A 12,508-nucleotide genomic window follows, 5' to 3' on the forward strand; every position below is an offset into this window, starting at 1 on the left:
CTGCAGACAAGAGAAGCAGTTCAGACTCGCTGACCTGAAGCACAGGGTTGTGCGGAATGTGATGCCCAGGGAAGGAGTGGCATCTTGGGCTTGCCCATCCATCACTCGAGCTAATTAGTAACCCTGATTAGTAGCCAAATGCTCAGCCTAATTTACAGACAGAGAAACTGAGGCTTGGAATGGTGGTATAATTCGTCTGTAATGTAGGAGCAGTACTCGACCAGCAAGAGATTGGCCTCATTTGAGGACCAGGCCTTCCCTCCGGGGTCAAGTCCATGTTCTCATCTACAACCCGGTTTCCCACCCAGATTTGTAGGCCTGGCCTCAGCCCACTACAGTCAGCCCCTGGCATGGCCAGCTGCCCTGGCCTGCTCACAACCTTGAAGAAAGGCCTTTTCTTGTGTGTCATCCTTCCTTCCCTACCTCTCTTGAAAAGAGCTTTTAAGTCCCAGCAAACTTGTGTTTGGCTGTGAAAAAAAAAAAAAACAAATGAATACAGATATTCCTTCTGTGACAGGAACACCACTCAGTAAGTGTTTCCCTCCCAACTGCGGGAGTTCTAGAGAAACTCACCCTGAAGTCTTGGACTACAAAAGATGTCCACCCTTGGTGTTTCTCCCTCATCCCTTCCTAAAGGATGGTGCCATCTAATTTCTAAACATAAAAAAGGCCATGGGCAACTCTACTACAGAGAGAAGAATTTGTGTTTGGGGTTTCAGAAACCATAATTGGGGTGTCATCTACCATAAGCAGAATTTGCCTCTGGGACAGGAGGGTTGAACACAAGATCCTTGCAACCTTGAAGGAAGGGAGGACAGAGTTGGACAGCCAAAGCCAACCAAAGTTGTGTGCGTCAAGGTAAAGATGAGATACCGCATTGAGGGATCTCATAGACCAGTGACAGAGGCAATCGCTGGGTCGATCTGAGTCAGTAGCCAAGGTACAAAGGGACTTGCCCATTTGGCAGTCAGTTTGGAAGCAATGGAGGTGTCTTGTGCATTTGTTCTGTGAGCTAAATGCTAAGCTTATCCCTAGACAGAGACAGAGAAATGGATGTCCTAGGCACTGGAACAGTTGCAGTGCATTGCAGCATGGGCTGTCAGGAGTCTCTGTGACACAACAGACCCCTAGGAGGGAACTAGAATTCTGCTTGAGCAAGGCTTTGCCATGGCAGGCTCTGCAAGCACACCCTAGCTGGCCATGACAGCATACCCCTGAAACCTCACATCTTCTGAAGCTAGAGCAGAATTATGTGTTGAAGAACAGCCTGGTCTGTAGACACAGAGTCTCTGTCTCAATAAATAACCTGTAAAGCTAAATGTACCACCTAAGAGGACTTTGTCCAAGGGGATATTGCCGTGGAGGAGAGCCGGCAAACAGAGCTACTGTATCAGGTCACCATAGCAGATAAAACAAGCCCAATACACAAGAACTAGAAGGAAGGAGGCCCAGACACATTCCAAAAACTAAAGCCCTAATGGTCAGAATTACTCAATGGACCTGTCCTCCTGGTGCTGCAGCAAGCCCCTGTTGACTGGGTCTATGCAAGTGTGAAGCAAACAGCCCTTTGCTGGTGGTTCAGTAGAAGGGACTAGCCCTTCACGTTGGGAGAGACATGGGAACATGACCACTGAGTTCATTTCTCCGGGCTCAGCTAGTACATGACTTCAAACTTAATTCTTAGGAAAAGAACAAACTCTAGGCTGGACACCAAACACAGGGCTTGACATGACAGCCAATTATTGATCTTGGCTAAGCAGATCTATCCTGCAGGATATATGCCACACTTTGAATTCTAGTCTCTGTTCCTATAGCGTGAGCTCTCCCAGCCTCTGATCATGTGGCCGTAGAATAGAGGCTAGCCTCCTAGAGAGCTGGCAACTGGCAGAAACATTAAGGACTGCAAATGGGACCTCACATTCCTTGGCTTTCAGAACTGAAAGGTGCACATCACGGTTTATAAAGGCAAGGGCCAGGTAAGGTTTATTGACATGGGGTAGGGACTGAGGTGCCAGATCCCAACAGCGCTAATGTTTCTGGAGGGGTCCTCTCTGGGAGTCAGGTACTTGGGGGTAAAGTAAGGAGGATTTTTTACCTACATGCTCTCACACAAACCTGAAACAAGAGGCCCAGGGAGATCTGTCTGAGGCAGTAAGGGGCCTAGTGAGCACAGAGCCAGAACAAGAATCAGGAGCATGCGTTACTGCTCAGAACACCCTTAAAGAGCCACGAACCTGGGCTTTGTCCCCGGAAGCTTTGTCGAAGTAATCTCATGTCATTGGGGCACTCGAGTTTCCATGTCCCCTCGCATTTACAAGATGCTGTGGTTCTAATTACACAGTCTCAAACCGTTCAGCTGCTTAGAACATGAGAACAACCCCTTTGAGAGATGGACAGATGGCCCAGTGGAGAAAGTGCTTCTGTGTAAGCATGAAAACCTGAATTTGGATCTCCACCACCCACATAAAAGCTGAGAGGTAGAGACATATGGATCCCAGGGGCTTACTGGGCAGCCAGTCCAGACAAAACCACAAGCTCCCAGCTCAGTAAGAGACTCAACGCCCGGACCTGGTAGTGCATTCCTTTAATCCCAGCACTTGGGAGGCAGGAGCAGGAAAACCTCTTAGTTTAAGGCTGGCCTAGTCTACATAGTGAGCTCCAGAACAGCCAGGACTGTAGACAGGCTCTATCTAAAAAATAAAAAAATAAAAGTAAACAGAGTGGGGAGGAGGAGAGAGCTGTCTGAAATAACAACAACGTAACATTCAGAAGCAACTGAAGAAGATGCTTATATCCATATCAAACTGTGGTCCCCACATATACACAGACACAGACAGAAGCATGTGCATATGTGCATGTGCGCACACACACACGCACGCACGCACGCACGCACGCACGCACGCACACACACACACACACACTGAGAGAGAGAGACAGAGACAGAGAGACAGAGAGACAGAGAGATGAACCTTTGGGTTCATACAGAGGAAACTGAAGCTCAGAGAGGTGGCTGATTTACCCATGGCCACACTATAGTTCATAGCAATAAGGATTCAGTGCAGGATTTGTAATACCCAGGGAGTCCTTATTCAGTCTCATTCTGCTGGCTCTTCGTGGGCTCTGGCTCTGACACGGTAACAGCACCAGCGCTCCACAGCAGAGGTTCACCACCTGCCCTGGGTCCTGCTAAACTCTCCTGCTGTGGTGGTTAATTTGATATCTGTAAGCGCTCCCTGGCCAATCATTTTATAGCAGCAACTAATGGTTTCTGGGGTCAGGTCGCTGCCACTGTTGGTGGCTGCAGTCCTGTCTCTGAGTGTCAGAGTATATCGCTCACCAAGTACCCAGCCCCTTCCTTCAGGATCTCAACGTCTTATTTCTGCTGTTACTGTCCCCCACCTGCAGCTTTGACCTGGTCACAAACGGCGGCATCTCCATCATCTTGAGATTCGAACGGGCACCCTTCATCACACAGGAACATACCCTCTGGCTACCCTGGGACCGCTTCTTTGTCATGGAAACCATCATCATGAGACACGAGGAGAATGAGATCCCCAGCTGTGACCTGAGCAACTTTGCCCGCCCCAACCCAGTGGTCTCTCCATCCCCACTGACATCCTTCGCCAGCTCCTGTGCTGAGAAAGGACCCATTGTCCCAGAAATCCAGGTACCCAGACTTCTCGATGACATCAGGCCACTCTTTTATTTGGGGGCAGAAGACAATCTCACAGACAATGGAAAGAGAGAAAGCACCTGTACAGGCCTGGGAGAGACCCCAAGAGCCCACCTTGCCGAGTCCCATAGAGGGCATGGCATCAGGAGATAAAGGCTGTCTTGCGTGCTAAAGACTGGTGTATGCCTCCAGTCTGCCTGGCACACGGGGGCTTACAATAAACTCCCTGGCTCTCCCTACCCTGTCTTCCTGTTCATTCTGCTTTGTTCTTCAGCTTTCAGAACCTCACCTCTCTTAATATTTCTGCTATAAGTATTTATAATAGTAGTTTCTATGAATAGGAATAAGCCATGGGATCCCAAGTATTAAGCGTTTTAATAAAGAGTAAATAAGAGAAATGTAACATGAGGTACTTAGCACAATGCCTGGTACCTACTAAGCGCTCGATAAATTTTAGCTATTATTATTGCTAAGATTATTTAACACATGCTGCCTTCGTGCCAATTAAGGATTGCCTTGGATCAAATCTACACACGCAAATGGTTTACTTCATTATCATTAAAGGGGAGTAATCGAGAAAAATGTATTTTAATCTGATGAAAATTAAGATAGATTCTTTGCCTAGCAAAGCCATTCTGAGTTGGATCTCCTCCATCATCCCCAGTCTGATGTCTGTAAGCATAAAAGAAGGCCAGAGGGAGAGGGGAAATAGCAGCAGCTCAGAAGCCCAGAGAAGCCCAGGTCACCTGCCTGTCTAATGAGACCTCCAGCAAAGTGCATGTTAATGGATTGCCCTGGTGCGGGTGAACCAGAGCATTTATACATTTGTGTGTGTGTGTGTGTGTGTGTGTGTGTGTGTGTGTGTGTGTGTGTGTGTGTTTCATGCCTAGATGAGCAAACTGCCTCTCCCTGAGCATGCCCTGTTAAGCAGTTTCCAGTGCCAGTCCCCATTTCTGAATTCTCCCTGCACAGAAAGCTCACTCCTTCTCAGAGATTCAGCGCCTCTCTCTCCTGTCTCAATGGCCAGGCTGACCTTTTGTATGAAATGCTTGTCAGCAGAGACAGAACTTGCTGGAGAGAAGTAATTTGTTAGTCAACCCTGGCTCAGCTCCAGCTAGATATCTTTTCCCAGGAGCAGGGACTGTGGAACAAATGAGGTTCAAGGTCAGGCTCTCTTTACATTGCTCTCTGAGCTGGGTGCCTACAGGTTCAGCTGGGGCACAAACCTTGCTTACTGTTGTTAGTCTCACAAAACACATAAAAACGAACTCTTTCTCCCCGCCCCCACCCCATTGTTGGTTTGTTTGCAAGTGCTGGGATGTGGACATGGCGAAGGGTGCATTAGCAAAGGGAGATACTTATGAGAGCATCAGGCTGTGGCTCAGCTGGATGTATAGCCTACTTGGCCTGTAACTATAAACCGTAGCCTGGGAAGATGGCCCTGGATTAAGGCCAATCTATAGCGTTTCCTGCATTTGAAAGCACAGCATAGACAAACTGTCTACACCCTTCTGTAGAATAAACAGAATGAGAAGGGCTCAGTTCCCCTGTAAACATGAGGTAAAAATAGCCACATCCCTTGAATGGACATGTTAGGCTCAACAGACTTAATGTTCCCTTCTTGAGAAGAAGCCCAGAGCGTCTGGCTGATGACTGTCCCCTGTGCTTGCCTTATGGGTGGTCATCTGGAATGCACTGACCGTTCCCATCTTCAGTCTTCTCTGCTCATCTGGAAGGCATGGAGTTGGGAGCCATTGTGCACCGAAAACTCCTCTGTGGGGACAAACTGGGACATTAGAAAAGGACCTTGTCAGGTTCTCAAGCACTGCCTGATGATGTGCTTGTTCAACCCAGTGTGATCTCTGTTGACTGTCCTGGAAAGGACACATTTAAACTACAGCTCACGTTGAGAAAGCTCTGGATAGAAACCACCTATCAGGCTCCGATCGCTGCAGTCTATGTTAGTCTTTCTTCATGGCAGCCCTGCCTGCAGCATCTTAGGTGCCAGTCATACCACTTTCCGGCTAATCATGGGCTAGGCACTTCGCATATGTGGCCTCACTGGTGTTGATCCAGTGAGGACGTGCAGATTCCCAGATTCCTCGAGTTTTCCTGACTGACATGGCCAATGAGTCAGAGCTGCCTTATGCGTCCTCTCAGGCCCATGATAAATTATCTTCATTCATGCTGTACTGAAGAGGGGGGCAAGGCTCACAGAGGAGAGTTTGTTAGCATAGGTACACCATGTAAGAACTGGCTCTGGAGACCAGGGCTAGTTCTCCTGCTTTTCCCATTCCCTTTCCTCTCCTCTCCCCACCGTCTTCCTGCTATTCTTTCTCCTCCTCACCGCCTTCCCTTCTGCTTCCTCCTGTGCCTCCTGAACACCCAAAGGCCACAGGTCTTGGATGTCACTTCCCCCGGGACCCACAGTGATATCCCTGCTGTGATCTCTCTGTGCTGTAGGCCCTGCAAGAGGAAATCGTCATTGCTGGCTGCAAGATGAGGTTGAGCTATCTGAGCAGCCGCACCCCTGGCTATAAGTCTGTCCTGAGGATCAGTCTCACACACCCCACCATCCCCTTCAACCTCATGAAGGTCCACCTCATGGTAGCAGTTGAGGGTCGGCTCTTCAGGAAGTGGTTTGCTGCGGCTCCTGACCTATCCTATTACTTCATCTGGGACAAGACAGACGTCTACAACCAGAAAGTGTTTGGGCTCTCGGAAGCCTTCGGTAAGTCTACCCTAAGCACCTGTGACACAGGTTCCACACCTTGGCAGAGACAGAGCAGGACTAAGAAAGCAGCTTCCCCCATGAATATGTCTTCCTTCCTCCCTTCCTCCCTCCCTTTCTTCTTTCCTTCCTCTTTGCAGGTCAAAACCTGCTAGGGCTTAATGGGGCTGTAAGACCTCAGTACCTTCCATAACCTAGAAGGAGACATTGAAAGACCTGAGTGAGCAAAATGCAAGCATGAAAAGTGGTTACAGAACCAGAACAGTCCTCAGAAAGCACTATGGTGCTGTGTGCTGGGCTAATATACCGTGTGCCAGGAAAGCAGACTGTGCACATGTTATCCGGCCACCCCATATCCATCCTGCCGAGATCTAAACTTACACTAGAGGGGCCAGGGTTAGGCTACCTCCATGTTTTCACTTATAGTTGCTGAAGTCAGAGCGTGTGCAAGATGACTGTCCCTCCAACTTCTAAATTAGAACGTCCTAGAAGCTTCAGAGGAGACAGTCAGTAGTCATAACCCCTAACAAGATGACTGAGGAGCAATAGTCCAGCAAATTCCTTCATCTCGAACCCTAGTCCCAGTCAATTGTCATCACCTAGCGAAAACAGAAAGGAACTGAGAAGCCAATTTGCCTTAGAAAGGGAAGAGAGAAGGGAGAGAAGGTGAAAGGAGGCAGGAAGGAACTGAGAGGACCTCTTGAACCCCAACTCCATGAAATACAGGAAAGGCTGTAGATTGGGCTTCATGTGTCAGGCACATTAGCCCCATGATGAATCCCGCAGCCACATCCTTTGGAGGACACTAAGGCACCAACTACAGTGGCATCCTAAGGATGCTCAGAGATGGAAGAGAACTAGATCCATCCAGTTCTTCATTAGGATTTGCATCCTTGCCTTATGACACAAAGGCTCTCTGGGAACAGAAATGCCACATCTCACCATTCACAGTCTTCTATCATCTGTCATCTACAAAAATATAGCCAGGGCCCTAAGGCCTTCCACAGCAAAATGAGCACATTTAGTTCCCATTACGCAGTTTCAGAAGGTTTGTGTCATGAGATTCCAGCGCTAGGGTTCATTTTGCTGAGATCATTCATAGCCAGAGGTAAGCCTCATGACTGCCACTGAAACTTGGGCACATGGTCTAACCCACTCCCCTGTTTCTGTAGGTGGTTAGCTATCTTTTAAGGCATCTGTGAACAACATTCAGAGGCTGACCAGTTATTAGATCTTGTCTCAACCACATGGTCAGATGTTGCCATCTAGAAAACAGTGCCCTTTCTGAGGAGTTACTCAGAAGAAATAGCTTGCCTATCTCAGCTGATGCTCTCCCAAGCCTACTGCCTGAGCTTCCACAGAGACCAAGCTTAGGGAACTCATCAATGACTGAAAACAATCAGCTTCTCAACTGGGTGTTTTTCTTTAAGCATCTCCTCTGACATTATCTTGTCTTCATGACCATGATGTCCAGAGGATGAGTAATATTTCTGGATTGGACACGATTAGGTTCTCACCTGATTGAACATTGTGTCACTCTCAGTTGTCTACTGTCACAAACAAGGCTGCAGTGAAAAGTTCATAGGATACTTTCCTTATTAAAGATTACTAGAGTTTGGATCCTCAAAATACATGTAAAAGCCAAGTGCTCTCCATGTACATGTATACACACACCCACACATACATATGCACTCACACACATGTGGACAGTACCACAGTCTATACAGAACATTTTAAAGGATTATTCCCCAGAATCAACTCACTTGGGTCTTTTTGAAAGTGTGTGGCATATTTAACTTTTCCTAATAATGTGCAGTTGTTTTTTCTTTAAAAAGTTTTTTTGGGGGTTGGGGATTTAGCTCAGTGGTAGAGCGCTTGCCTAGCAAGTACAAGGCCCTGGGTTCGGTCCCCAGCTCTGAAAAAAAAGAAAAAAAAGTTTTTTTTTAAGACCCAGAATCCCTGTGTTGGTATTTGGTATTTCACATGGTTCTAGTTCCCAAGTAGAAGCATGACCCTTTGTATCTTTCCTATAATCGATAGTCAGAGGCCTTGCCTGCAGGGCTGAGGGTCAGAGAAGACTTCGCTCACCTGTGCACTTTGCTCTTGTGTCCCTGCAGTTTCCGTGGGTTACGAATATGAATCTTGCCCAGATCTGATCCTGTGGGAGAAAAGGACAGCAGTGCTGCAGGGCTATGAAATCGATGCCTCCAAGCTGGGGGGCTGGAATCTGGATAAGCACCATGCCCTGAACATCCAGAGTGGTGAGCGGAATCATGGGATCCCTTGAACTAGGCTAAGGTGGCACCTTCTTTGCTATCCTGTTACTCTCACAAAAGAAGGAAGAAAAGAAGGGGAAAGGGGAGAAAAGCTTACAGTGACAACATGGGCTCCAAGGTGATCAGTCATTTACAAGGTTGTCCACAAATGACAGATGAAAACATAGGACACCAGAGAGACATAGAGAAGCATAGAGAAGTTCTTTGTCATCAAAGCAGCAATGGAGAGACGATCCCTGAGCAGCATCTCAAAAGGTCTAGGATTAGCCCTGGGTGTCAAGTAGGAGATGCTCTAAGAGAGCAGCCATGAATCAGGGAAGTGCAGCTCTGAAGAAGAGTTCTGGGAGGGAAGGTCCATTCTCTCTAATTTGGGCTGGGACAGAAGAAAAAGCACCCAGGGTTCAGGTACAAGCAGCCAGGTAAGAAACTTATGGTGTCAAGCTTCATCCACAGTGGGTGTCATTCACATCTCTGCGTTAAAAAACTCAGTCTGACCCTCTTCTGCCCTGGGACAGGAGCCATAGAGACAATGTTGTTATCTTCTATCTACTAGTCCCTAGGCAGGAATAGTAACAATGTTAGTTATTAGGGATAGTAACAAATGTTGGTTATTAGAGATAGTAACAATGTTAGTTATTAGGGATGGTAACAATGTTGGTTATTAGAGATAGTAACAATGTTAGTTATTAGGGATGGTAACAATGTTGGTTATTAGGGATAGTAACAATGTTGGTTATTAGGAATTGTAACAAATGTTGGTTATTAGAGATAGAAATAATGTTGGTTATTAGGGATGGTAACAAATGTTGGTTATTAGAGATAGTAACAATGTTAGTTATTAGGGATGGTAACAATGTTGGTTATTAGAGATAGTAACAATGTTAGTTATTAGGGATAATAACAATGTTGGTTATTAGGGATAGTAACAATGTTAGTTATTAGGGATAGTAACAATGTTAGTTATTAGGGATGGTAACAATGTTGGTTATTAGAAATAGTAACAATGTTAGTTATTAGCGATAGTACCAATGTTGGTTATTAGGGATAGTAACAATGTTAGTTATTAGGGATGGTAACAATATTGGTTATTAGAGATAGAAATAATGTTAGTTATTAGGGATGGTAACAAATGTTGGTTATTAGGGATGGTAACAATGTTGGTTATTAGAGATAGAAATAATGTTAGTTATTAGGGATGGTAACAAATGTTAGTTATTAGAGATAGTAACAATGTTAGTTATTAGGGGTGGTAACAATGTTGGTTATTAGGAATGGTAACAATGTTGGTTACTAAGCATAGTAACAGTCATGTTTATCAGAGATAGTAACAGTGTTGCTTATTAAGGATGGTAACAGTGTTGCTTATCTCCTGAGTCCTCTAAAATTGGAAGGAATGCTTGTCAATTCCATAGCAGGTTTAAAATACAGAAGGTGGAAAACCAAATTTAAAAAAATGTATAACAAACAAGTACATTCCTATGAGTCTCTAAAACAGGAGTAAAAGACAAGGACTCGGTGCATAATAAAGTTAGAAAACAAAAATCCGGAGCTGTGTAGTACTGATAGAGAAACAGGTAAATAGAGTCATGGGAAGATCAGGAAGTTCAGAAGTGACCCTTGACCAGTAGCATGGGTCAAGGGTGAACAGAATGGAAAAGCACAAATGTCAGCAAACATGAGAAAGAATTGCTTAACATCCTTGATCATCAGGACGTGAAAATCCAAACACAGGGAAAGTTTATCTAAGCCCAGTCAGAATGGACAACATCATCAAGATCAACCCAGGAGGGGCGTATGAGGTCAATATATTCAACATACAGTTTATTTTCTTCAGAGTATAAAAATAAACCTCTAAAAATAAGAAAATGGAGAAAACAAAATAATAATAGAGAAGATAGAGGAAAGGAAACTCATGCCCCATTGGCAGGAATGTGACTCAATGTTGCCACAATGGAAAACAGCATGGAATGTCGTCAAACAACCCCATGAGAAGATGCCCCAAAGAACGCTATCCACTGTACCACAGAGATGCCTAGCCAACATGTTTACTGCTACACTGTTCACAATAGCTACATTAGGAAGCCAGCTTACTCCATCAAGAGATGAATAGATAAAGAAAATGTATCTTATATAATGGAGTCTTATTTTGCCATAACAAAGAACAAAATTACATTATTTGCAGGGAAATGGACAGGACTAAAGAAAATAATATTAAGTAAAATAAGCCAGATTCAAATACCTTATTTTCCTGATGTGAAGAATCTATTTTTTTTCCCTCAAATGATATAGAAGTAGAAAGGTATCTGTTTAGGAACAAAGTGGGGATCAAGGCTAGAAGGGAAAGAAAAGGCACTGAGTGAGGGGAATGGGATTAAAGTACACTGGATGTGTGTGAAAACAGGAAAAACAAAAGACTAGGTTTGGCTCTCAATATTCAAAATTCCAAAGTAACAGAACTGTGATCAAGCTAAATTTTGCTTCTCACTCACTTGTTTAAAAAAAAAAAAAAAAACCCTGGAGGCAGATTATCTTGGTCTGCAGGCTGATCACAGCACAGACACTTAAGAGCCACTGGCCAAGACTCAGGCTCAGATGAGCCTGCCCCAGGGCTAGGGTCATGATTGCTCCAGGGAGACATGTGCCCAGCTAGGTGTCGGGAATTATGTTAGCTACAGAAGAGGAAAGGGTAGATGGGCCGTTGGTAGATAATTAGAAATGCTTTCCTTACACCCTGTGCATATCTAGAAATGTCATACTCTATAGAGAGAGCATCATGTGTCATCAGAGGCATGCTTCAGAAACTAAAACTAGAGAAAATGCCTCAGTGTATTTAGAAAAACTATGCTACTCTTCTACTCCACACTCTGTGCAAAATAAATTTAAATAGTTTTAAATATCCAAATGCGAAAGTACTCTGAAATTAATAGAAGAAAGTATAAGCCAGTTTTAAATATCAAGAAAGAGTTACATAAAACCCTAAAAGGCACAAACTTGGACGTAGAAAACTAAATTATTAGACTAAATAAAATTTAAATTAAACCCTCTCAATAAAGGGCACGGTTTGGGCAAAGCTAGAGAGGGTGGCACATTGAAAGGAGATTCTTGTGACCTATAGGATCCCAGTCCCACTCAGGTATCATAGAAACAGCTATGGCAGGAGAGATCTCCAATCTGGAGGCTGTGGCCATACACAGATGTAAAAAGATAATCAGGAATAAAGAAACCATGTAGATATGTGTAAGAAAGACAAGGGGCTGAGGCCATTCAAATAAGTCCCTTCATTTGGTTGATGGGAAACTGAGGCCCCAGGGCAGTGTGAGTGACAAAGACACTTGAGATCTCAAGATATAGGATCAGCCTGTCAACTGTGAAACCAGGTGAAATCCTGGGTCCATGCTGGTGAGCAGAGAGTGTGAATTTCCCTCCTTTATTTTGATAAACATTTATTGGCATCTACTCTGTGTCAGTTGCTATGCTAGGCACTAGGGATACAGAAATGAAAAAGACAGGAACACTGCACTTAAAATTGTGTTGGTGGAAAGAGGGACACGTAAGCATGTACACCTAAGAATCTGTGTTCAGATTCAGACTGAGCCCTGGGGAGATGCATTAGCCTGAATGGTCAAAAGCTGCACCCTGGGGCTGAAGAGATAACTCAATCAATAAAGTGTTGGTCTTGCAAGCACAAGGACCCGAGTTCTATTCCCAGAACCCAAGTAAAAAATGCCAGGAAAAGTGGGCACGGGATGATGGCCCAGCCAATGGAAGCCTTTGTTCTTGTGAGGACTGTGGCTCAATTCTCAATATCCACTGTTAATGTAGCCATGT

At 45.1% G+C, this 12,508-nt stretch overlaps 1 protein-coding gene across 5 annotated transcripts in view; it reads left to right on the plus strand.

The window, feature by feature from the left end:
• Tenm4 (teneurin transmembrane protein 4) overlaps positions 1-12,508 on the plus strand; it is a 477,470-nt gene that overhangs the window by 411,041 nt on the left and 53,921 nt on the right. For all 5 annotated transcript variants that reach the window (XM_032892953.1, XM_032892955.1, XM_032892951.1 and 2 more), the window contains 3 exons: positions 3,406-3,667; positions 6,137-6,404; positions 8,522-8,665. In XM_032892953.1, the coding sequence (XP_032748844.1) occupies positions 3,406-3,667; positions 6,137-6,404; positions 8,522-8,665 (674 nt within the window). The remainder of the gene's footprint in view (positions 1-3,405; positions 3,668-6,136; positions 6,405-8,521; positions 8,666-12,508) is intronic.

This window comes from Rattus rattus, chromosome 2 (genome assembly GCF_011064425.1).
Source record: "Rattus rattus isolate New Zealand chromosome 2, Rrattus_CSIRO_v1, whole genome shotgun sequence".
In the NCBI taxonomy this organism is placed as follows: Eukaryota; Metazoa; Chordata; class Mammalia; order Rodentia; family Muridae; genus Rattus; species Rattus rattus.